Genomic DNA, 26284 nt, shown 5'->3' on the forward strand with positions numbered 1-26284 from the left:
GTTTAAGGTACAAGTTCTGAATTCGTTCGCTGACTTGTGTATCTACTGACATAAGAACAAAGATTGATAAAAGCTGGAGCAATCTCTTAGTTTGTTTCCATAAGATTTACTAATTAGTATGTTTTAATCTCTCTCTTTCACAATGCAATTTAAGGATAATTATCCATTATGATTTATTCATTAGAATTTCTTCCATTCTACTTCTTGTGCTTTGTTCTCTTGAAATTGTACCTTTATACTTGCTCGAATCCATGTTTCTGGTAACCCCTTTAATTTAATCAACTCATTAATTATCATAATGTTGTTTGTGTCAAAACTTTGGTTGATAGCAATATGAATATATTTATCATTCTAAATTATTCTAAATAAGAAGCAATGACTCAATAAATTTAATCTAAAAATTAAATTTTAGATATAAAATTGCACAAAAATGCTTAACGATTTGATAGGCAAATTATTTTGTTGCATCATTTCCAGCTGAAAAGTTGTCTACGGCTTCTTTAGCAATTGGTGCGCCAACTTAATAATCAGAGAGACATTTTTATTTATGTGCTCCAGTAAATTGCACATAATGCTCTTTAGCAAATAAACATTCAAATTTGAATCACATAAGTGGCTTTGCAGTTACGTTGTTTTTTAAAAATTATACAAAAATCGTGGTTACTTCATCGTTTATTATTTGTCATAGTATTTGGCCGGATAGTTTATTGTTATTGTCCTAGAAATATCTATAATCTAGCGAGAATTAGATCCTTTACCGACCATCAAATCTAGACAGATCAAATTTTGACTTTATTTAACAAAGATAACTATCAATTATCCGAGAAGAAGGTCCTCCTTAGAAAATTCTACAAAGAATTCATCACGTTCGAATATCAATTCTCCACTACCGATGCGTATGACTATTCCTATAAATAAAATATATCTGATTCATTCCGACAAAACCTGAACAAACAACGCAGTGCCGATCAACAAAATCAGAGGAGGCCAAGATCTCATTATGGGAATAATCTCGTGAAACTGATAAATATCAATTTAGTTAAAGATGTCTGATGCAGTAATCTAAATATTGGGCATCGAATCTTGTGCCCAAATCTTGGTCACGCACAGGGCCCTCCCCCCCTGTTGGACTCAAGAATTCTTTCCCACCTGCCATGACGAATCTTTCCCCTCTTCCTCTCCAATGGCAGCTGCCTAGCATGCCCCTCGTCGCCACTGCCACCTACTGACCTACCTACCTGGTCACATCCAAATTCCCATGCCACGAAATCTATTTATTATATTATATAGAGGCCTGCATGATTATGATTATGATTGATTATATTTGGGAGTTTAGGAAGCTTAGATGCTAAGCAAAAGTTGCAGTGAATTTGGCCATTACAAGTATGAAATCATGAATCTTTCCTTCTAGTTAGGAAATCTAGCTATGTGGCAGCATGCACTCCACCACACTGGCTTCCCTTTAAACCTTTTGTAGTCGACGATCAGGCGCAGAGACGACTGTGGAGATCGAGAAGGACCATTCCACCAGCACGAAAATCCACGCAGACCATGAACGCCAAACTGGAGCCTAATGTTTGTTTATCTGTTCAAATCGATCACCACATCATCGACAAATTCCATGTCTGTTGTGTTGCATGGGATGGAGATGGATTCGTGAAGCCCTAGGAAAGGCGAAGCTGCCTGCTGCTTGGGGAGCAAACCTATCCATCATGATCAGTGATAGTACTGCAAACTAAAGAAGAGAGCGATCGTGAGAATTGGATGGATGATGGATGCATGGGATGGGTATGTCCCCCATGTCATGTCAAGTCATGCATTGGTGTCATATCATTATGTCATATCATGGCAGGCACTGGCACAGGCACTGACATACATGCATCACCCACCTTCCCCTGCCTGCTCCTGCTGCTCTGTTCCAGCGCCAGCGTCACTAGCTACTGTTGCATGCATTGCATGTACCATTAACACCCATCGATGCCTTCTCGTCCCAGCTTCCATTACAGAGCCATGAGCTAGAAAAGAGAACCGAAGGGAATCTATCCTTCTGTCTGCCCCCTCTCGTTCTTTTCTTTTGTTTTCTTATCTTTCTTTCCTTCCTTCCTCTTATCAGCAGCATGCATCCCACCAGTACTGTTCCGAATTGAATAAGATTGGGGAGCGTGGGAAAAGAGCGTCTGATTTGGGACAAAATTAAAGCAGCAAGAGAGCCCGGATTCCGAGGGGTCGACTCAGTGACTCCCCTTCTCCCCCTCTTGTCCGTTATCTCTTTTTGACGGCGACCGCGGTGGGTTTGCGCGAGCCATCTCGCTGCCCGCTTCAGTGAAACCATCTCGTACGGCTCGGGGCGTGGCCAGTCCACGGGCGGTGGCTTGGCTGTGCTGTGGTGGTTGCAGGCGGTGAGCCGTCGCTTTCACTGCTGTCTGGGTCTCGGTCTCGGCCTCAGCTTCCCCTGTTCAGTGTTCCCTGACGGCACGCGCACTGACCGCGCTGCCTCGGGAACGCCACCGAATCTACCAGCCGTGGCACCTTCCTTGCTTGCGCCATCTGCCATCACTCCCTCCGCGTCTCGGCTCAGCCCTACGCACCAGCCCAACTACGCTACACTACTGTTGTCCTCCACGTACTTACCAACCACGCCGGACGATGGAGCCCACGTGCCATTTTTGTGGACTGGATTCTGACTGAGGAGGACGATCGACAAGGGAGGAATGGGAATGGTCGAATGGATGCAGATTAAACAGAGTGCGCATGTGTCAGTCGAGGGATATGGATGAATTTTTTGGGTTCATTAATTCCAACTTCCCAGTGATCGTGAGGAATAGTATGCTACGTCTCGTTTCTGAGCTTCCAAAAGGAGAAGACAAGGATCGAGAGCAGCTGCTTGTCCTCTTCTCCCAGCCATTTGGCACCCAATTTTGAACGCTAAAAACAAACTATAGATTGGAGATCGATCAATGCATGGACTTCATTCTGTCAGTTAATGCCCCCAATCAATGAGCTACTTTGTCCCCCCATGAATCCTTGGACCGCTTTACTGATCTGCGTAATTAATATTCGTATGTATATTGATCGCAATACTTGCACCATGCTGCATAATACATCGTATCTTCTGATTTTATCTTCAGAAAGATAAAGGATCGATCAGAATGAATTAAAATATTAGACTTAACTAATCACTTAAGTCATTTGATTGTAAACTTGTGATAGAATGCCTATAAATTCCAGAGTGCCAATTCAAGCTATATCAAACAAGAACATGCAAAATTATGCATATATGGATGATTTATGCACGACATAAAAAGTTTCAGATAAATTATCAGTTGATGCACACGTTTGCTGCCTACTTCAACATAAGGATACAATGTCAATTATTTTAAAATAATTATAAATAGATTAAAATGACTCGCACTAAATCAGTGATATATCTCCTTCCTTCAACATTCATTCTTTTCCACTGTTTTCTTTGTGTTGTTCTACGAAATAGATTACTCTGAAGAAACTAAGTGTATCATTTACATACTGAAAAGTGGCAAGCATTTTTTGGAGGAGATCAATTAAGTGGAATCGAAATCTGTGGCGTAAGTTCCGTAAGTGGGATTACGTCCTCGATAATAAACTGCAATATATGTCGTCTTGCATGGGAAACGTGCCTACAAAATTATCCAGACATAGATCGACACAAAGGGGACATTCCCTTTGCACTCTTTTCCAAGCAATTAGCGTCCCTTCGTAATCATTTTCTTTGAACGCTACAAATCGTGATTAATATAATCAATTAGATGACAGACAATGACCAGACCAGCTCTCATTCCGACATCTTTAGTACCGTTTCCTTCCAAGATCTCGAACAGATTCACTTGGACCGGATTGGATTTCAGTCACTACCTTCTCATTCTCTGACAGCGCGCATCTTAATTTCCGCGACAACGTTCAATTCCAGCTGCTTAACTTAAACGGATCGTCTAATTCGCAGTAAGTAATCTTCGATCCGATTAGAATAATGGTAAACAAACTGTTGCAGCACCTCTTTTGAGCATTCCTGATGTCATTATCACTGTTGAATCCAATGAAGGGAGATCATGGCGTTCCAATTTGTATCTACTCTCGAGGAACATGACAAGATGCCCACTGTCCCCGGCCATTTCCATACTTCTTTCTTTATGCTTTCCTCCAAAATCTAACCATCATGTCTCTAAAATCTAGGACTCTTGGACTAGCTAGGGACTACGAGGGCCCCTATCCTCCGTGCTTAGTTACATTGACTAAGATTTCATCCACAAACCACAAAGCTATCAAGCACTTTAAGTCCTATTACATATATAATTTTCTGATCCAGGCACCGACAGAACGATATGCATGGCTTAGTTAATTAATATTAGTTTCAGTGAACGAGTCATTCTTCCATGAACGGATTTAATTAAATATGCAGGAAGAAATATATATGCAGTATGCTTATGCTTGGCTGTGGCGATATATAAATATATATGAATAGGGCATTGCATTGACTGAATGATTGAATTCCACGGAGCATAGACAAGTTTGTGATATATCGATTGTGAGTTGTTGCTTTGTGAATTAATTATGTAACATATATATTCTCTTTTTTGATCCTTGGGACAAAGAATATGATATCAATGTGCCATTCCCTTCTTGAAATTAAAGCATCTGGCTGTCATGCATGACCATCGTATACGTTCATTAATTATATAACATCATGATAGAGTTTGTAGAGACGATATATAAGAAGCTTAATTAAAATTAATTGGATCTTAACAAGGGACGTAAGCAGAATTGTGTCAGTGTGAATTAATATAATTTATATTACGTTTTTTAATTTGTACGCGAGAACTGAGAAATTAAGTGCTGAATATATTGAAATCGTGATGCTTGTAAATATGAACTAGCTAGTGATAAGTCCGGTTCGGCATCGGCATCGCCATCGCCATCGTATGATAAAATACTACAACTTTGCAGTTCCCCAAAACCTCTCTTGGTCTGGTTTGCTTGCTGAGAGACAACAAGTGCATCCATGGCAGTTTCTTTTTCCCTCTCCTCTCTCCTATATAATCCACCTTCCACTCCACGTTATTCTCTTCATTATCCATCACTCTGATCCAAACATAAGCTCTCCTCCCTTTTGATCCTTACTCATCAAAGCCGCTGCATTTCTTTACCTCCTCATCCTCTTCTTCCTCCTTTTGCTCCTTTTTCCGTCCAATTATCTTTCTCTCGATCGAGAAAATGATCCAAGGGTTATTAGGCGGAGTTGTGGAGGAGAGGAAGACGATCTCGCACCTCATCGACCATTCCCCTACCTCCTCCAACATCTCCTCCCCTTCTTCCTCGCTCACGTCGGCGGCCGCCGCCGGAGATCAGCAGCAGCAACAGCAGCAGAATCTGCGGTGCCCGCGGTGTGACTCCACGAACACCAAGTTCTGCTACTACAACAACTACAACCTCACCCAGCCTCGCCACTTCTGCAAGACCTGCCGGCGCTATTGGACCAAGGGAGGCGCCCTCCGCAACGTACCCATCGGCGGCGGATGCCGCAAGACCAAGGTAGTCCCCGCCATCGCCACCGCCGTCTGCAGCGCTAAGCCTGCGGGCAACAAGGCCAAGCCGCCGGCCACCGGCTCCGACCTCCTGCTGAGATCCGGTTTAGGTGGCGCCGGCGGGCTAGAGAGCGATCTCTCCGCCGCCAGCCAGTTTCTGTGGGCTTCGCCGCACACTTCCCATCTGATGAGCCTGTTGAGGTCCGGCGCCAGCATGCAGAGCTCCGGTACGCACTGCGGCCTCAACCTTGGTTCGCCGGCGGCCAGAGTGAAGGAGGACCGCTCCTTGCTCTGTTCAAACACGGCGGCCGATCTAAATGCGCATGCCCTGAGCTTGGATCCCCTGAGCCAGCTCGGCTTGGGTGCGTCTTTGTGGAAAAACCACCACCACCACAACAACAACAACAACTACTACCATCAGCCGCAGTCACGGCAGCTGCCGCAGCAAAATGGCAACAACCTGCAGGCTATAAGCGACATGCCAAGCTCAGAAATCCAAGACTTGTACCAAAAGTTCAAATCCTCCGCCAATTACTACAACGAACCGTTGCAAACGGTGATCGGCAACGTCAACGGCGGATTTGAGCATTCCTCTTGCAATGGTTCCACTGCTTCGAGTTCTATGTTGTCGAATTCCGCCATTGCCGCTGCAGCTTCCGCGACGGCGACGATCTTGGAGCCAATCCCACAGCTCTCTGCTGCAGGGGAGTTCGGTTACTGGAACAACAACCCTGCACTGGCGGCATGGTCTGATCTCCCAACCCCGAATGGTGCGTTCCATTAATAATCAGGAAACGTTAGGACTCACTTTTGTTCTGTTGTAGTATTTGTGTTTAGGCTTCTTAATGTCGTTTGTTCATGGTGATGAACGGAGATGATATCTTCAGTCAAATTATAGATATGGGAAATGCGATGGATGTACTGTTTAGGTTTCTCTTTTTTAATCTTTGTTGTGGTTTTAAGGGTGTGTTTACTTTATGTCTGTAGATGTATCAGCTGCTACATCGAGATCAATTGAGAATTAGATATAGTTTTTAATCACCCTTTTCTTTGTCTTTTGGTGGCCTAATCCTCAAAGAGAAGTACGCAATGTTCGATCGTGACAAAAAGAGGTTGATTTCAAATCGATGAGTCGATCGGATGGAAATTGAAATGTGGAGTGTGTGTGTGTGTGTGTGTGTGTGTGAGAGAGAGAGAGAGAGAGAGAGAGTAATCTAAAGAGTGTGATGAAAGTGGGGAAAAAGAGGAGATATGATGGGAGGTAGATTCCTTCTTGTTGTTAAGTGAGAAAGTGGAGAGGTAAAGAGGGAGGATGGCAGCCTTTGGAAGGGGGTGTGGCCTAAACGCAGCAGGCGAATTAGATTCTTCCCCCACCCAACACACACTGCAGCCTTATGTTTTTAGAGACAGCAAGAGAGAGAGAGAGAGAGAGAGAGAGAGAGAGTTTGGCATGCTTTTCTGATTTAGTTTCATTTATAATGTATATGAATTGCACTGTTCTGTTGAATGGGATATGATTATGAAGCATCAACGGTTTCTGTCTGTTTGATTCAATCATATATTGCATGGTGATCGTCATATTTATTAATGAAGCAATTCGAATCTTATAAAATGTCATTACAGACCAAATCATTTAGAGAGAAGAGAGTTTTTTTTCTCTTTAGTTTCTTCAGTTGAATTTTAACCATGCACAATAACGGCTATAATGATGTATGGAAACAAAGGCCCATTAAAAGACAACACAGGCCGAGAACGAGTCCATGTAGTTAAAGCCCAAAATGAACCTCTGCTAACTCGATCATGAAATTAAAGCCGGAGTCACGGTTCGACGGGAAGGTGGCATGGGTATCGTCGTCGATCTTTCCGTAGAGAAGAAAACTAGGCAGAGGACGATGGTAGGAGCATCATGTGGGACGGAGGAAGATTTTGGAAGAGCAATTGCGAAGCCGCGTAGATGAAAGGTGAGAACCTACTGATCGCTTGTATTAATTTAAGGATGCGTTTGATGGATCGAGATCGAAGGGATCTGATTGGCGTGTCTGGAATCAATCAGTTTGACTGTAGCTTTATCAGAAAACCCCTCTTTCTTGTTTCATATTCTGCTATTTACTGAGTCAGGTATCCTTCTCGTCATCAAGTTAGTGACATATAACTAACTGGGGCTATATTAGCGACGCAGAGAAAATCCAGTGTTCATCTTTTATTTTTTTGTTAGAAATGTTATAACAGAAAGAAAAGCGAGAAATTTCAGTACAGTGGAAATCATAAGGAATCCAAAAATTTTAGCTGGCCGGATAGTTCTGTACAGGTTATATCTAGTGAACTGGTGGATCAATGAGTGAGTTGCTCTTTGGAAAAAAACAACAACTAAATGTGCAATTTGTATCTATGATCTTGCTGACACGGTGAAAGAAGGATGTGTTTGTGGAGTTCCATCTTGAGAACCAGGCAACTTTATACCATTCGGCATGGAACAATATGATTACATAACTGTTGATACTAATGCTGGATGAACATATCCACTGAGGTCGAAAGTTTGGTGTCTTGAAAACATTGTTAGTATAGCATAATGATGGAAGTGCCATTCGACAGTATAATGAGGCAACATCCTATGGACATCACATGGGTTGTTTTGAAGGATAAACTAAGACAAAACCCTGTCATCTAAGTATTAGGCAGCATTCAAGAATGAAAGTTCATGGAAGAGATTTTCAATGTGACAAAGTTTGACACCATTAGTCTGTCGAAAAATGTGTTATAGAGCCAATTGAACTGCGTGCATAATGAAAGCATGAACGCTATCATGGGGGTAAATGAAACCATAAATCATTCTAACTCTTGGTAGAACAATAAGCGCCTGCTGCATCTATTGTGTTTTAGCTTTTCAAGCAATCGATCAGAAAATTGTAGAAATGGTGCTTTAGAGTGAAAAAGAAACCATTTGCAGAGATACTTATGTTAAGGCTGTGTGTGTATTGATGAAACTATTTTCCTATCCATATCACTTTAATAGACGCAATTGATAATGATCAGTGCAGGGAAGTGGAGTGGGCCTCAGAGGATTTGCCACAATTTTGAAGCAAATCCAGACAACGGTTCAAGTGAGACCAGATCATGTTTTGAATTGGAAGGAGACATTACTTGAGAAGCCATGCATTCTAAAAGTGGAATGGAGGTTCTATTGCAAAATGTATACTTGTTGGTTGTATAATGGTGTAATGCATAATGAGAGATTGTTTTGAGATCAAGAGTAAATTTTTCTGCACGAAAGTTTCTTTATTTTGCTGATTAGATTAGAAATATCTACACTGGATGGCAGAGTATGTTAGGCGAGTTAACTTTGCATTAGGATCTACTTTGCCACCTTCAGAATGTAGCGGTTTGTTTGTGGTTTTATTTATGAAGGAGCTATAGTAGAGCCTACTCTAGCAAAACACCATTTAAGTTCCATAATGAAATGTACAAGGGAACCCAATATTGCTCAATTATGGAAATGCTGCTTTGATGTTCTAAATGCTTAAGGTGTAAAAGATGATAAAATTTTCAGTATTCATAATTTGGAATTTATAACAAGTCTTAGTTTCTTCAGTTGATGTTTATTTGAATGCATTGCTTCAATCCAAAGTCTTACATGATTCATTTGAAGCGACACTGTATTACAATGAAATGTGTGTGTGTGTGTGTGTGACATCTATTTTCTTGGTTTTTTCTATGTGTATAACTTCTGGCCTGATATACATACAATAATTGAATCTGTTCAATTTCATTGCTTACATAAATGCAATATATATATTACTTTTCGGAAAAATACAGCTTGATAAGGATAGCTTGCTGAGGATGGTTAGTTTTTAATATACTCAGTGAGTTTCCTTATGCAGCTCATGTCCCTTCATAAACTACCTGATCAACCACTGAAATAGTGACAGCCACAAAATTTTCTGTCATGGGCAAATGATTCACAAACTAATTGAAGACCAATAAAACAAACTTATGTGATTCAATTATCGTATACCTTGATCTTATCTTTTCCACATCTTCCATACATCTTAGATGCAGATTCTTCCTCACTATCTACCATTTGTTTACTTAGACAGTAGGCTGCTTCACCATGAAATGGGTCTTTTGTCTCCAAGCTCTGCAGATCTTGCCAGAATATTAGAATTTTGATTCTTCCTCATTATCTAATATTTTTTATTGTGACAGTTTGTTGCTAGCTTCATCTTGGAATGGATCTCAAGTCTCCAACCACCACTGAAGGCAAAACCAGTGTCGGTATAATTCGTATTCTTCTGTCTAATTCATTAAATCTTGAAGGAGACGAGCCATCTCCGCTTCTGGTATAGTATTTAGTATATCTTTAATTGATTCTTACAGGCTCATAATGCATGATATGACGGGAAGAGAAAATGCAGATTCCTTCCCATGTGAAGTGGGTCCAGATGGAATCAGCAATTTTCTTCAATTCTCTGTCTTGTGGGTACTTGCACAAGGACACCAAAACTAAATGCATGACGATGTACAGCTGATAAGCTGTTCAAGTTTATCCAGATAATTGATGGATGAGCCCCATTGGCCATTGCAAGGTAGGACATATCATTATTTGCTTTCTATTCTTATGTAACTTGGCATGCCCAATTCGTAGTGTCTGAAAGAGATTTACAAGTTTCTGTTATATAGGAAGAGATTAATAGCATATCCCTTTCTATTTGGTAATTCAGTCATTTGAGCTTTACCCGACTAATTGTGAATGTAGATGACTTTCTCCTTAATTTGCCTATCAGATAAATCCAAAACACGACTTGTACATACTTAGAAATTAACCTTTAGGATATTCATCTCATTTAAAATTTGAACTTTGATACTTTTATCCAAGTATTTACTATTGTACTATATTTGTGGAGTCAAGAATTATTAGATCGCACCCTAATCATTTAGATAATCTGATCGCAGCCCATTGTAATTTTCCCCCATCTTATGCATACTCTATTCCTAATAAGCTGAATCTAGAATTGGCTTGCTTTATCATTTTGAACTGAAACCTCGAGGTGTGAGTTCATTATGCCTGAATGTGAATTATGGGGTATAAATCAATACATGGAATGTTTAACAAGTTGATCACGCAATCAAACTTTTGACTCAGTTTGGGTTGAAATCTTGTGTGAATTTATTACAAAGTGATTCAAAAGGTTGATTTTAGAATCTGTTTGTTGACTCAGTTTGGTCTGTTTAAGACATTATAGGACAGTTAAGGCCTCAAAAAAATTGCGTTTTTTAAGGTGTAAATGGACCCGCACTAGATTTTATCCAAAATAAGTCAATCTACTTGTTAGATACAAGATAAAGGTATATTAGGTGGCAGTGCGGTATGATTCCATGAATTTGAAAAATTGGGTCAGGATCTAATAAAAAACTGAAAATAAAGAGGAGATCCTCTTCTTATCTTAATAGCTGCTATTCCAGGCCACGCTTTTCACGAGCGTTCTGGTCACCTAGAAAATCCCATCTTTGATCATGATAGGGTTACTTTACTTGCTGCTTGGGATTCCAAGTAAAAGAGTTGGAAATATGTTAATAGCAATAAGCTTCAGAACTAAATCTAGAAATTTTGAGTACACAAAATTAAGCAGTGATTATTAGGTTGAATGAAATGAGAACGCATGGAGACGATAGGAAAAACGCACAAGCAAAAAAGGTTTCATATAATCTGTCTTCTGGATAAGATAGAGCCTGATACTGGTTCCCTCTTTTTACACCATTGATCAATTTCCTTCTTCCAAAAGGCAAAAGCCAGTCTTAAGAGTCAAAAAGTAAAATCATGCAGATACTCCACTGTCATAATACCAGGAATCGAGTGCAAGGCCATGCTTGATTAGTTCCTTTTCCATTAAGATTTTACAATTTTCTATTAATTATATTTCTGGGACTGGTTTCTGTAACTCTTATTTCATTGTATTATTTTGGTCTCCAAATGAAGCACAAATAGCCATGGTCCCTGAAAATCTTTGTGCATTTTCTTTTTCAGAATTCAACTTTTGCAGTGACAGTAAACATATCTGAAGGTTTAAGTTCAGCTACAGTCGTTCCCACTTCGAAAAGCCAGACAGTGAAAAGGGGTAATATAAAGTTCTACAGTTTGTTTTTTTTAACTCCATGCAACTTTGTCTTCATCTTGTGATCCTTATTTTGAATCTCACACTGACCTGTTCTTTTAACATGGCGCATTATTAATTAGGTTCCTTAATACTCATCCGAGTCCCTCTGCCTGAGAAATGATTGAGATATCCACAATGCCGTGTGATTCCTTCGCAGTTGGAGGACAGCCGTATTAATACTTGATCGTTCCCCACACTTTAAGCGTGTCTTTTTCCTGAGGCTGGCTTAAATGTTCTCCTTTTGATAAAGGTGAACCAGAACATAAGTTTGATGGAACTCGTCCATGTTCTGCATACGAGGAGATGAGAGAGAGAGAGAGAGAATCTTGTCTTCTTCTCCACATCACTGGAACCCAATTCTTCAAGGTCAAGAAACGAATTTGTTCCGGTGCCTGTTTGCTCACTAGAGCCTCGACACCTGGTGCTCCAAACTGAGTCGAAGCGAAGAACACTACGTCGATCCAATGGCAGAAACAAAACAAAAGGATTAGATTATGGAATTTTTAGTGACAGAGAATGAAAGTAAGAGTGGGTGGACAGTGGGGCAGGGAAGAAAGCGAGAATCCCGGGGGAAGAGTGAAGAGGGAATGGAAGAAGAAGAAAAGCGGTGGCGAAAGGCGACGAAGGCAGGCGCGCGGCGGGAGTGAACGCGGTGCGGGCCTCGATGCGGCGAGCCGCGACAAGTGCGCTGCGTCATCTTCCACTAACACCACCCAATCCACACAACGCGCTCTTCTCTGCAAGCTCCGTCCGATATATATATTTTATGATACATTTAAAACTTTATTATCGTGGATATTTAATTTTACAATAATTTGGCGTGTGGTTGGAAGAATTCCAACCGAGAAGATATCAAATCGCACTGGGGTCAAACAAGCACCAATGCCAATGTTGCAGCTTGCAAGGCGATGAAGTCAACAAAGCACTGGAAAATTTTAAAAAGGAAGAAGGAAGGGGGTTCTGGTCAACCACCCAACGGACGGAGGTCCTTTGCACAAACGACGACAAGGACACGAAATCACGGATTTAGGACATCAAGGACAACTTTCTCAGTGACAGGAAGTTGCAAAGAAGTTAAGCTTTGTCTAAAGTTTTTTATAGGGCCATCAAATTTCGGCTTCACTTTATTTGAATTAATTAATTCCTTCACAAAGTCAAATTCACTTAAATTTAAGTTAACAAGATTCGTCCATGACTGTCGTATAGATATCGTAATTTATTTATTTGTTTAACGACTTTGCCCATCTCAATCCCACTAAATCATTTCTAGATTGTGTTAATTAAGGATCTAATTTGTTAGTCTATTTCTCACACATTACTTGTTTTATAAAAAAAAAAACGTATTGGAGAAGAATATTGAAATTAGAATATTCTTTAGGATTCCTAAACCCTAGATGGAGATCTTCTCCAAATCTTTGTTCCGTCCCAACATTAAACAAAAGATTTAAAAGGAATTTATATAAATATAGAGGGTGTGTGTGTAGGGGTTGGGGGGTTAATAGGCACTAGCCAATGGAAAATATGACGAAGATTCCGTCCGGTCCAATTCGGCGTGTCGCCTCGCCGCGTGATGCGCTACGCGATGAGTCGTATTCGAATATTTTCTCGGCCTTTTTTGCCCTTGCTCGGTTTTACTGAACCGGGTCGCCCCGTTCGTCCTCGTATCCATTGTTGCGTATAAAAATGGGCGTCTCCGGTGTCCTCTTCTCTGTGGCTTCCGGCCTCCTTCGCATCAAGGGGGGAGAGAGAGAGACCGACGAGCAGTGAGAGGGACGGGGCGGTTTGGAGGATAGGATGGGATCGACGACGGCGCAGATCGTTCTGGATCTGAAGGCTTTCGCCAGGAGAACAGTCGGTGGGTTCCTCGAGGAAGCGGCGGAGGCGGAGCTTGGTGCCGGAGATGGTCGGATGGCAAAGCTGAAGGAGTGCGTGAGGATGCTAGAGGAGGAGAGGAAAAAGACCGAGGCTTTCAAACGTGAGCTCCCGCTCTGCATGCTTCTCCTCACCGAAGGTTCCTTTTTTTATTCCGTTCTCTTTTGAGATTATTGATTCGGCGTGGGTTTTGGTTAAAGGTCTGATTTTTTATGTTGTTTTATGCGAATAATTTTGTGATACAGTGATCGAAAGGATGAAGATGGAGATGGAACAATGGTCGTGCGAGAAATTGGAGCGCCCGTTCGAGGAATTTATTCCGACTAGAAGTGGGTGCAAGGAAGAGAGAGGGGAGGACGAAGCAGATTTCAATGATAAGATGAACTGGATGAGTTCTGTTCAGCTGTGGAGTGATAATTCCAGCGAAGAAAAGAACGATGATGACAACAAAAGTTCAACAGAGGTACGAAGCAGAAATTTGATCCCTTACTGTTTTAATTTATTCCTCATTTCTCTTCCCTAAACCGGATTTATTTTTTGTGCCGGCGACAGAAAAATGGAAGATCAAATCGTCTGGTCGAGGAACGACAGACCTTGTTCTTCAACTCTACAACCCGTGGGGCTGGTTTTTTGCCCTTTAATGGCATATCAGCTCCTATAATGAAATCCAAAAGGGAGTTGAAGCAGGTCTCGGTGTATCCTGATCTCTCCCTTGTGCCAACTGCGTCAAAGAACTCACCTTGTTCGTTTTCTTCTGCTGCCGAGGAGCATTCTAGCGGTGGGTCGGGATGTGAGGGAGTGGTTGGATCTCCGACGTCGGTTCCTGCTTCTGTGGGTTCGCACCTAAGCTTACTGCTTCAGCCGCCGCCAAGGAAGGTCCGGCGATGCTGGCCACAGGAGCTGCATAGCCAGTTTGTTAATGCTCTCCAGCAGCTTGGTGGTGCTCAAGGTGAGATCAAATTCTGACCTTTGTAGTTTTTCATATCTGTAAATGGTGGTCCGAAGTAATACACACTGATTCATCTGCAATTGGTTCCGATGCAGTGGCGACCCCAAAGCAGATAAGAGACTTAATGAAGGTGGATGGTCTCACCAACGATGAAGTGAAAAGCCATCTGCAGGTACCCACTAAACTCTACATCTGCTGCCTTGAGCATTCCTGATCACTAATCTTTTGTTGGTTGATGATTTGATTATTTGATTGTGGTATAGCATTAACACGATCTTCCTATCTTTGATTTCAGAAGTATCGATTGCACACTCGAAAGGCGCCTAAAGTTTCTTCTAACGGTGGCCGACCGATCGCTGTTTCAGGAGGAGGTATGTGGGTTCCCCATGAGGACTGCACCTCTTCACCTCAACAAAGTGTAGTCTCACAATCTGGCTCTCCTCAAGGCCCCCTTCAGCTAGCCGTTTCGAATAGAGCACACTCTTTTGCTGGAGAAAGTTGTGAGGAAGAAGATGAGAAGTCAGATAGCTATACTTGGAGATGAAAAGCTAAGAAAATTTGCTAAGATTTTGATGTCGAGAGGTATAATTTTGTAGGTTCTTGAGGAGAGACCGGCATATTTTAACTTCAAATATATGCAAAGATATCAGATGTTTTGTGAGTTGTTGTATGATCATATTCAAAGGAATAGTTTATGCGCAGAGTAGGGGAGTCTTTGAGCTCCTCAGATGAGATCTTGGAGAGCAAGTAGATTTCTCCAACCAATTTTTTTTTCATTTTATTTTTATTGTAGGATAAATTGAGGCAAACTAAGAAAATGTTCAACATTTCATAAAAGTGTCATTTTTCTCTTTAAAAAAAAGTTCTACTGGTGTTGGATATGATTAACTTAAATTCTGCTGAAGCTTGGCCTAGTCGGCTGTCCCTTCTTGTTTGCTTCTTTTTGGTATTCTTTTGTTGCAGATACGAGACAGTTAACACAATAAATTCTTAGACTGGTTTAAGATATGCAGCAAGATTTAAGAATGCCTGCACTGCTGTCTGCTGATGAAACGGTCTATTTGCAAGATACAAGCCATACACTGCTGACAAGGTTGGTGGCTTCTGCCACGAACACGTTGAGCAGAGGCAGATCTATTTGAACTCAAGGTAAAAATCTACATCAGCAAGGATCTTTTCAGGTAATCGAGTAGGGTTTGCTGTTTTGAGCCAATTCATGCATTTAGCGTGTATCTGATGGTTGCATCTTGCATGACAAAACGGACCCTCTCTTCAACCATGCTTTGTCGAATGCATCTCCAGCTGTTGATCAAACAACCTCATTCCACAGGTGATGTGTTGAACCTGTCGTCTTCTTGCTGTGGATAAGCATGATGCCTGAAGGATTGATTGGTAGCATCCACTTGACTTGCATACAACTTCACATGGTTCTTTTGTTCATGTCGTCGCCATCTGCTCAAACACAGATTCTATCTTGTAATGGTTTTTCCGTGGCTCTCTTCTAAACTTGGCCCGTGTTTCAAAAGGGATTCAGCATTATTACAAACACCTTCCAGCTGTGGTTGCAGCTTAAATCTAATCAAATATAAATTTTATTACCAGTATAAGAAAAATAATGAAACAAAAAATGAAGCCTGTGAAGGGATCAATGTAACTCACTAAATCAGCTTGGAGGCCCAGAACAAGAACTGTCTATTCACTTGGGTTCGATTTGAGGCCCAAAGATACAGAGAAACTTAGAGCCCATAATTCACTTCCTTCCACAGGAAAAATCTCAGCAATAATTAGTCTAAAAATACGGAATCAACTTCTTCATTACTGGAAGAACTCAACAAACGATATGGGCGGATTACCAAGGCACATGTTTGACTGCAGAGATGGCATCCACACGTGTTGTGTCCCATATCTTCTGCAAACAAGTGACTTAAGCAATTAATTCACATCACGGAATCGATGAAAAAAAGAGAGTGCATACTTTTCTTCCTATTCATCCACGTCGTCTCGCTACTCGATTTTCTAGCCAAATTCTGCAAGGGAAGAGTAGGCGACGGGCCTGGAGTTGGTTGGTTCCAAATGCCGACCTGGAAAGGCGACTTTAAGAATCGGTCACCTAATTCTATATGTGGAAGTGGTTTCGTTGGAATGGTCCAGCTGTTCCACGCACGCCACAGCTTTCAGATTCCCTGTATCATTCCACCGGATGGCCTCTGTTTGAAGTCGGCTGTTGACGGAGTACAGAGTCATGAACACGATGGCATGTAGGTTGAATACAGTATTGTGAATTGAGTGTGTAAGTATTAATGGACCGAGAGAAAGTAGGCGATGAGGTCAACAGATCTTAAAAATTAATAATGAATGAAGATCGATAAATCAAAATCATAAATATTTAGATTTTTAGCCGGTGCTGAATTCATCCGCGCGTCATCCTCCACTAAAGCAATGACTCGATCAGTACTGCATGCGACCTGTGAATCATGCACCACCTACGAAGTTTGAAAGATACCAGAATCATGTGCCAATACAAATCGAGTGTTTTAATTTCTGTTTCGATGATCAAACGCTAGCTCTGAAGGAATTGAAGAACTTCATTAAGAGAAAAAATTGGCTGAATACGAATGGACTGCTGACACTTGTGTGTAAGTGAAATCCCACCAACTTATGCAGATATATTGATTAAATAGAGGACAAGATGAGGAACACGCTTCGTTGTTCTAATAAGCGGTTAGCTAGCTTCCGGTCTGATTCTTCCATCTCGCCCAGCCATGCAGCATGCGAGAAGAAGCTGCAGAAATCAAACCTGCACTCAACGTGCATGGTTCTTTTAATTTAATTATGAAGAGCTTAATTCCCAAATCTGACCGGGTGAGCCATCCGGCTAAATGGCTGACCACGAGATATTGAAAAAGTTTGGTTGCCTGTGAATGCATGCCAATTTGAAGATAAAAGTTGTCAGAATTCACCCATTGGAGTGAGTAAGTTTGGTGGTTGTAGCTTTATCATCTGTAGGTGACTTTATTATGTACAAAGTTTACGGTGTTTATAATTTTCACTAAAATATAAATTTATATTTAACGTTTTAAAAAAAATACAACTATTACAGGAGAACAAAAACTGAACCAATTTTCTGTTTGGTCTTTTTTTCATCATACCACGTCAGCTGCCCAACTCGTTGAGCAACCAACCTTCCCACCGAGTCCGAAGCACCCAAACCACACACGCAACCTGTCACTACGACGCTAGTGCACACACCGCGCTCTGCTGCGCTGTCTGGTCTTCTTCTTGGCCGCGCCCAACTTTGCACAGCAAGATTTCACTCTCTGCTTAGCTTTCGGTTGACTCTTCTTTCCTTCTTCTCTTTGAATTCTTATAGTTCCCTCAACCAACCGCCACTTGCTCCGCTTCCCCTTCACGGCTTTTGGCTTGAGCTGCGCTCGCGGCGAGTCCGCGTTATGAGGTGGCGTTGTCCATGGATTCCACGTCCCAACTTGGTTTGGGGAATTTGGTTGGAGTCGGCTCAGTTGGACTCGGGCTCTGCTCTGCTCTGCTTTTTGGCGTGTCTTACCTTCGCTCCTTTTCCTTTTCTATATATTAAGCACACTCCTCTTCACTCTCTCCAACTCGCCTTCAACTACTGCAACCACCAATCGCCTCGGAGCCTGCGTCTCGTTTTGGTTCTCTTCCTCTGTTTCTCGTTTTTCTTGATTCGTGTGGTTTTGTGATAATTGAGATGGCTGTGGTCGAGACTGGCGCTGCGATGGTTCCGCCGCGAGGGGGCGTGGAGATGAGCGACGACGAGCTGCCGCCCGTGGAGGGGTGGGCCAAGCGGAAGCGCTCCAAGCGCCACCATCCCTTCTTCGATCACCCACCTACCGAGGAGGAGTATTTGGCCTTCTGCCTCATGATGCTTGCCCGCGGGGGTGGAGATTCCTCGCCTTATGCCCCCTCGGCGTCTCCGCCGCCTCCGGCGGCGGCGGTCGGGAAGGGGGAGTTCAAGTGTTCCGTCTGCGGGAAGGCTTTCGGGTCGCACCAGGCGTTAGGGGGGCATAAGGCAAGCCACAGGAAACTCAACTCCGCTGACGAGTCCCTCTCTTCCGCGGCGTCGTCGGCTGCCTCAGCGTCCGGGTCCTCTGCCGCCGCCGCCGCCGCCGGGAAGGCGCATCAGTGCTCGGTATGCGGGAAGTCGTTCCCGACAGGGCAGGCTCTCGGGGGTCACAAGAGGTGCCACTACGACGGCACCCTCGGCGGCAGCGGCGCCTCCGCCGCGTCAGAGGTCGCAAGTTCCAACCACAGGGCTTTCGATCTGAACGTGCCGCCGGCGCCGGAGTTCACCTTGGAAGTCGCCGGCCGGTGCGTGGCCGCTGCGTCGGCGGTCGCGGCGGAGGAAGAAGTGCAGAGTCCGATGGCATTGAAGAAGCCGAGGCTCCTGATTCAGGCGTAGAACAACGCTAAATCCCGTTTTCCGTAGTCAACTCCACGCAGCCTTAAATTAAATTTGAGGGAAATTACGTGTTGCTGTACAGAGAATTTTCATTCTTTGGGAAACTTGATACGGAATCAATTACTATTCATTTTATTTTATGTCCAAGTTGAGGATTTCGAAGTTGAAATATTTGTCGCCACCGTTTCTTTCACTTCGACAAGTCTTGCTCAAGTTATAATTAGTAGAGTTAATGATAATTAGGACTCTTTTTCAAGAGCATTTATTTATGGTATGGGTTGGATTATCTATCTCTTCAAATTCTCCAGAACAAACCATTTGGATTTGAATGAAAGGGCGTGACTTATCCATAGAGAAAAATGCATGAAAACAGTAGAAAAGCCACAGTCTTGTACGTTCTTGGGAACTTCTTAACACTTGGTGCATTGGTTGAACGGTCGGTGGGTCTATGCACCATCTTCCTAGAAATTCAGTTACACGCCCGGCCATATCTTTCATTTACTTTGACCTCAGGAAGAAGGAAGCTTGTAAGGAATAGTTCAAAACCACGTTTTCATGGACAATTGAGCCGCGTATTTCAACAGCAGTTGCCTTGCCTTGTAAGTTTTAAGAGAGAGTCGCATGCCAATTTTTGACTACATATCAACAACCACAGTTACAGGAAACTTCGCAAGTTCTTACATATATACATTAGTTTAAACAGAGGGAGAAAGATCATAGAGGCAGTAGAGAACAAACTAATCTAATGTTGATCAAAACAAATTCATGGTAGGTTGAGCAATTTGGCAGTCTTACCAAACTTCCTGATCTGTCGGCCTCTGCAGAGTTCTTATGTTAGTAGTTAGTTGCACTCTAATTTCTGTCTATGGTTGAATCAGGCTTGGTCTTCTTAACTGCGATATATGACCTAACAAGCTACATTGTTTCACCTGCTTTGAAATAATTGCTATTGGTATGAGCAAGTGGGATGCTTATCAATAACCAAACATACAGATTTTATACTCACATGCATAACTGCAACTGCAGATAATAGATCTCTGCATTGATCCATCATGGCTTGTTCTTTGACAGCAAGTTCAGCTAGTTCAGAGACCATGGAAGTTCTTCCTTTTATCTGCGTAAAATGAAATTTATAGAACGTTGAGTGAAGGAGCAAAGAATTAATGGTTTTACCCTCCAAAGGACTATTGAGAAAAGCTCAAATTGTAGACTCTCAGGTAGTCTCCCACATTTGCCACAGAATCGAACTGATGTTCTGAAAGAAACTTAATGATGTAAACTGTACAAATTTCACATTATGACGATTGATGGAGACGATGAATTCCTTTGCCATGCAGTTTGCACAATGAGTAAATGCTACATAACAAGGAAAGCAGATTAAGATTTCTGAAGCTACCTTAACAACTCTGAGACTTTCCTGAGGCACTATCCGAAATAAATCCCAAGGACAATGATTTTGGAAAGAGAAAAAAGCAACATATCTTCTGTATTTTTTCCCTTAATTAAGAGAAACTTTGTTAATTCTGCCTTAAACAGAATGTTTTGTTTCTTGTATGTTTCCCTATTGTAATTTTATACCTTAGTATAATAGAAAAAGATGCTGCATATAATATAAATCTCAACATTCTACTACTGGTAAAGTTCTGTTTAAGACAAACTGTTAATTTTACGAGCAACAGATGTTTTGTTTCTTGTGTCAACATGTCTTTTCCGTACTGTAAATTTATACTTTGACGAAGTAGACAAAGATACGTCATTCTATATATTTGGCCATGCATTTGCCTGGTTCATGTGTGTTTAATAGGAATCCTAGGAATGCCTTGACTATGAGTAAATTAGAGTGACAGATTGGCCACAAACACTAGTTAAAGTTAAAAATGCTCACTATGAATGAAGTGAGCCAACAGAATAGCGAAGAAATAACAAATTTAGCAAACCTTAGACAATATAGCACAGATTGAAGTTCCCATTGCTTGCATCACATCAACTGCTGAACCAACAGCATTTCTCACTTCGTGAAAATCTGCCTGTTAAACAGAAGAACTACAAGCTTAATTATGAATTTTGCATGGCGCAAAAAGGGTGCTCAATTCTTATGGGTGGGAGGTGCAGACCTTTGCTCTATTAACAACTGGAAGGCGGATAGTACTGTTTTTTAGTGCTTCAATAGCACCAGATAAAGCACTTGAATGTTCTTTATCTACAAGAGACCATTCTTCTAGATAGATCATCTGCATAATCACATAGATTCGTGTGTCATCATTTTATTAAGTATAGCCATAACATGGTTTCAAAGCACTTGACCAACATTTTACATTAACTATTTCTCTCCCAACAGATAACCAAAGCAATTCAATATTTATAAATAGTTGATCGATCGTGGGCAGAGATAACTGCAAGATATCCTTAGGTGTTTATTGTACCATTAAAATTGGAGCAATTTCAACAAAAGCACATCATCAAACTAAAGTGTCTGCATATAAATAGTAGATTGGTCTTTGACAGAGATAGCTGCAAGACATACTAAAACAGTTTATCATACCCTTGAAATTGGAGCAATTTCAGCAAAAGCAGGTTGGTCATCAAACTAAAGAATAAGCATGACTAACATCTTCATTAGGTTTCTATGTTGATCTTAATACTATAAAAACTAAATAATAACAACCACAAGATAAAACCGACATTGACGATCACTTTACATAAGAAGAAAGAGGAACTAGTTGTTAAATCAGAATATTGCTATCAGACTTGTTTTAAAATTGGATAATTAGAAAATTAATTTAGGGGAGCTAGCAGGGACAAAACTTAACTAATACAAGATCCATGAAACAATATTCTTCTCATGGCATTAACCTAGAGCAAGAAAATGCTACATGATCAAAGATTAAGATCTAGAATTGATCTCATATCATTACTTATTCAGAAAAGTTCACTGTTATAGTAGTAACACATCAACCAGGCATCAACAGTCTAGACTAAGGTTGGTTCGTTTGCTTGGGCTTGAGGGATTGGAACAACCATGTTGTGTGCTTTTTGACAATTTGAGGGATCTGACATATCAACAGGCAAATCAGTGTTAAACCTTCCTATCTGCTCAGAATTGTTATCCAGCCATTCATAAATCTTAGAGATGGTAGGATACAAAGCTTGTCTCTACAGCCAATCAAGTTGGAATTACTACTTGCAAAAAGAATATAAAACACTGCTTGTGGAGGAATCCAAATCAGTATAATAGCACTGTTTGAAGCACTTTAATTTTATTGCTCCTAAATGGGGAAATGTATTACATCCAATGTGGTGTGGGGAAATCTCATAGTCAAAAGCAAAAAAAAAAGAAGGAATAAATAAGAACCTAAATTAACGAGGATCCACTTCAAATGTGGTTTGACCATTATCGGGTCAAATGTGAGAAGGCTCTAATCAAGGGAGTCCTGTTGAAAAAGCCTTCATGCATCAAAAACAGGGAATTTTCTCCATTACAGTTTAAGTGCGTTTGAAGGATACTTGTAAGGAACAGATGTAAAAGTATTGTTATCTAAATGTTCTCTGTCTACATTAGGTAAAGCTGAAAATTTATTTAACTACATTTGGAGAGGTTCTAATTAAATTGCAAGATTTTGTTAAGTAACAGGATTACAGACATGAAAGCAGCCCTAAAGCATAATTGTCAAATGACCATGTTTCAGCTTACTGTAAACAAATTGTATTATCTTTTCTTAAACATCTTCATTCTTCCATTCTGTTCGAGGAGATAGTCTATATGAAATATATGATGAATTAACAAAACAAGAAATTTATATGACCATTGAATATATGACTATCAAATAAAATATTTGCCAGTATTCAACATATAATATGAAACTATATAAGGAAAACATCTTACTTGTCCCTTGAGAATGGAATTGAGCTTCAGATATTGTTTCGTAGTCTGTAGCTGTAGTTTGTTAATAGCTAAAGACTCGTGCATTTTGGAGGTAGTTATCCATGTGCCATATAGGTGTTTCTAATGAAAGGTCAAAAGACAAGTATCTTAGATTATAGAAAAAAAAACAAATCATGCAAGCAAATAAAGTCAACATTAAAATCACATTTAACTGCAAAAAGAATGAGAATACCATAGACGCAGCTACACAATATTTCAATACAATGGTTATGAATTAATCAAACAAAATCAATTTGGCATTAATTTTCTGCATACAAGAAGTCTAAGCATGGTTATCTGCTAGTGCAGAGATTAGATATGTTAAGGAATACGACTAAAATGAACAAATATGCAAATTCATAACAATTGATGAATGTTCATCGTATACATAGAAGACCCAGCAATATTAATCGTATAATATTATTTCGTACTCCATTTTTACCTATCCAACATCTATTGACCCATCATATCACACTCAAGTTTGGACACTTATTTCGTGCTATACATTTTTACCTATCCAACAAAAAAAACTAAGTTGCATTGCCTAAACCAATGCTAAATATTATTAGAGTGTGAAGCTTTGTACAAAAGAAACCTAGAGTTGAAAGAGAAATACTGGGAAGAGTGTCAGTTATCAGTTAGTTCACTAAGCTGAAATTGCTGATGAAAAGCCAGTACCAATTAATGTAGTCATAATCACTATTTGCTAAGTTAATTAGCATATAACCTCTTTAGCAAATTCTTTTTCATGAGAAGACATGCAAAATATCAATGGTTCACACTTGATTGTGAGGGAGAGGCCAATTCTATCAATAGCTCTAACCAACATATATCTGATGTTCTTTAGCAAACCACAACATTAACCCAAAATGTTACGAACATAACACCTGAATGTAATGAAATTTAACAAGAATAAATTAAAGGTGTATACGTGAAGGAAAGGAAGTAGAAGGGAGCGAGATAGTTTAAGTGAAAGAACAATTAAATTGTATTCTCTTATGCTCAATTCAATGATTCTTATTTAGGCAGAAATAAATTATAGGGATTACATGGAATTAAATATAATCATCCTGTCTATTCACTTGCAAGTAAACAAAAGAAATTAATGATTTTGCTTCTTTTACTCTCTTTTCTTTCCTACTTCACAAAAACTAAACCAACATAGAGAAACAAAAACAATGAAGGGAAAGTCAATTGTAAGATGCAAAACCTAGCAAATACTCCTATAAGAAATCATATCAAATTCAACACATGATAATTCAATATGAGATCCAAATTCAAAACTGGAAAGAATACCTCTGCACTCAATTTTTGCACAAGAAATGTGTCCTTCAGTTGTGCATTAACCCACCGCCACTGCAACTGTCTGTTATTAAGTAACCTCAACCGATGTGCATCCTCCAACTGCCTTTCCCCATATTTCCCCCTCTTGATATCAGCAACGATGCCAAGCATTGATGCACCATTTGAAGACAATGGAACAGTGTCGGAGGAGCTTGTTATTGGGCTAATAGGAACTCGTTGGACACCAGGTGTGCCTTTTGGTGATATAACTGCCAGCTTACCAGGAGAAGAAGGCCTAGAAGGACAATGTCGAGGAGAAGAAGATATAAAAGGAGATGAAAGCAAGCCATTGATGAAGGACTTCTTTGCTGGAACAGGCTTCGAAGAGGCTGTGCACTTCCCTCCCGGTGATGACTTCGGTTTGCCTCTCTCTAGTAAAAACCTTGCAGGAACATCTCTCCCACGCGGTGTCACTGGCCCTCTTGGTGGTAGAGTATTGAACTCGAGCGGCTCGGGATTGCCACCAGAAGACAAGCTATCGGTGTCAAACGACAGAGAAAATTCACCGCCGTCGAAGGAGGTCCTCCTTGCACCCTCGTGGAGCACCGTGGATTGTCTCAATGATCTCATAGCTGCCAAGACCGAGACATTCTCGGGGGCAGAGCAATCCAAGCTCCTTGTCAACGAAATGGATTGTTGAGTCCTTGCAGCGGGCCAGCGGTGGTGGTTTTCTAAGGCTCTATAGCTTTCTGATTTAGAACTGTTCTTCAATGGAGTAGAAGAGGGAACGATAGACGTCCGCCGTTCTGGAGTGGGCTTTCTGATGGGAGAAGGGGACACCGGTCTGGCCATGCTGGTCTGGTAGGAGAAAGACTCGCCTTGGAAGGAAACAGATAGACTCCGAGTGGTAGTACGGAGGGCTTTCGCCGCGGCGGAGGAAAGCTCAGTGGATTCTCGCGCGGGACGGCGCGCAGAGGTCTCAGTGGGCCGAGTCCGGTCCACGGATTTGGATCGGTTAGGCAAGGTAGTAGGGGGCAATGCCATTGGTGAGGAGGTTCGGGAAGCAGGGATAGGCGAACGGAAGCGCCGGTGAGAAGAAGTAGCGGTGGAAGAAGAAGAAGACGAAGAGGAAGCGATCGACGTGGAACAAGAGGAAGAATTAAAAGAGGTACCTTTCGAGGAGGAACTCGTGGGAGCGGACGACAGAGAACCACCTTTAGAAGCGAGAGCGGAGAAAGAGGACGGAAAGGAGGTCGCCAGGTAGCGGGAGTTGATCTCCTTGCCGCGGGGAAGCTTGGGGGCGGCAGCATTGTCCTTCTCGCATGAAGACAGTGGCGCTCGCGAAGAGATTGAAGGATCTCGGCGGCGAGGGGAGGGCGAAGGGTTCTGGACCTTTTTCTGCGGTCGAACGCGCGATGCGCTTACATTCCGTGCGGCATCGAGGGCGGAGACCACCGGAATGGTAGTAGCCATTATACGAAATCTCACTGAACTCTTCGCTTCGGCGAGGCCGTGCTTCTCGCTGCTATGTTCCTCCAAAACAGTAAGCAAAAGCCTCTACCTCCCGGTTGCGCACTCGAGCTCGCTACCAGTTCCAGCGGAGAAAGAATGTGGGCAGTCGCAGTGAAAAAAGAGGCGAACAATGAAGAGTGAACGGGAAGAAATTAGAAAGGAAAGGCATCAAAGGAAGAACAGAAAGAAGGAGAGCAAAAGGAGGAGGTAACGGAAGCGGGTTCACGGCGGTGATGGGAAGGGAGGAAGAAGCGCAGCGACAGCCGGCGAGGTGCTTGGTCATGGGGAGTGACATAAGCTAATGGCGGAGGTGAAACCGGAGATGGTGTTGCAGTACAAGGAAAGCAATGCCCTTTTATTAAACCATGGATAACAAAATTATTAAAACCCTACTCAGTCACTCCTGAAAAGATTCACGAGTGACGTGGCACTCGGACCCACAGACTCATCTCCATTAAATTACTAATTTATTATTATTTATTTCATTCCTAAACATTGTTATGAAATTATTATGAAATTTTATATGATAACTATTTAAACAAGGTAAAAAAAAAACTATACAAATTTCACTTAAAGGACAGATTAACGATATTGGTCTGC

General features: G+C 41.5%; 4 protein-coding genes and 1 long non-coding RNA gene across 5 annotated transcripts; 4 read left to right on the forward strand and 1 right to left on the reverse strand.

Annotated features, from left to right (window-relative positions):
* The first annotated feature begins 5244 nt into the window (after positions 1-5244).
* On the forward strand, positions 5245-6339 carry LOC141811769 (uncharacterized). The gene has a single exon (XM_074699822.1). The coding sequence runs from the start codon at positions 5245-5247 to the stop codon at positions 6337-6339; it is 1095 nt and encodes a 364-aa protein (XP_074555923.1).
* Positions 6340-7390: 1051 nt separating this feature from the next.
* LOC141829199 (uncharacterized) lies at positions 7391-11721 on the forward strand. Its single transcript, XR_012601873.1, has 4 exons — positions 7391-7516; positions 9759-9827; positions 9930-10138; positions 11578-11721. It is a non-coding gene; the product is annotated as an uncharacterized LOC141829199 (long non-coding RNA).
* A 1699-nt stretch (positions 11722-13420) lies between these two features.
* LOC141841367 (transcription factor HHO2-like) lies at positions 13421-15275 on the forward strand. The gene is made up of 5 exons (XM_074729532.1): positions 13421-13718; positions 13825-14042; positions 14132-14528; positions 14624-14700; positions 14824-15275. Exons 1-5 carry the CDS (start codon positions 13502-13504, stop codon positions 15070-15072), a joined length of 1158 nt encoding a protein of 385 aa, XP_074585633.1. The 5' UTR covers positions 13421-13501; the 3' UTR covers positions 15073-15275.
* Positions 15276-18100: 2825 nt separating this feature from the next.
* Positions 18101-19101, forward strand: LOC141845253 (zinc finger protein AZF3-like). The gene has a single exon (XM_074733320.1). It carries the CDS (start codon positions 18256-18258, stop codon positions 18964-18966), a length of 711 nt encoding a protein of 236 aa, XP_074589421.1. The 5' UTR covers positions 18101-18255; the 3' UTR covers positions 18967-19101.
* A 633-nt stretch (positions 19102-19734) lies between these two features.
* On the reverse strand, positions 19735-25660 carry LOC141814202 (QWRF motif-containing protein 2-like). Its single transcript, XM_074702150.1, has 6 exons — positions 24185-25660; positions 22850-22969; positions 21081-21197; positions 20904-20993; positions 19973-20080; positions 19735-19895 (listed from the first exon to the last, which is right to left on the reverse strand). The coding sequence occupies exons 1-6, from the start codon at positions 25643-25645 to the stop codon at positions 19830-19832; spliced, it is 1962 nt and encodes a 653-aa protein (XP_074558251.1). The 5' UTR covers positions 25646-25660; the 3' UTR covers positions 19735-19829.
* Between the last annotated feature and the right edge of the window lie 624 nt (positions 25661-26284).

The sequence above is a fragment of the Curcuma longa genome, chromosome 1 (genome assembly GCF_044706935.1).
Source record: "Curcuma longa cultivar G26 ecotype Majalengka, Jawa Barat chromosome 1, ITB_CL_G26_1.1, whole genome shotgun sequence".
NCBI lineage: Eukaryota > Viridiplantae > Streptophyta > Magnoliopsida > Zingiberales > Zingiberaceae > Curcuma > Curcuma longa.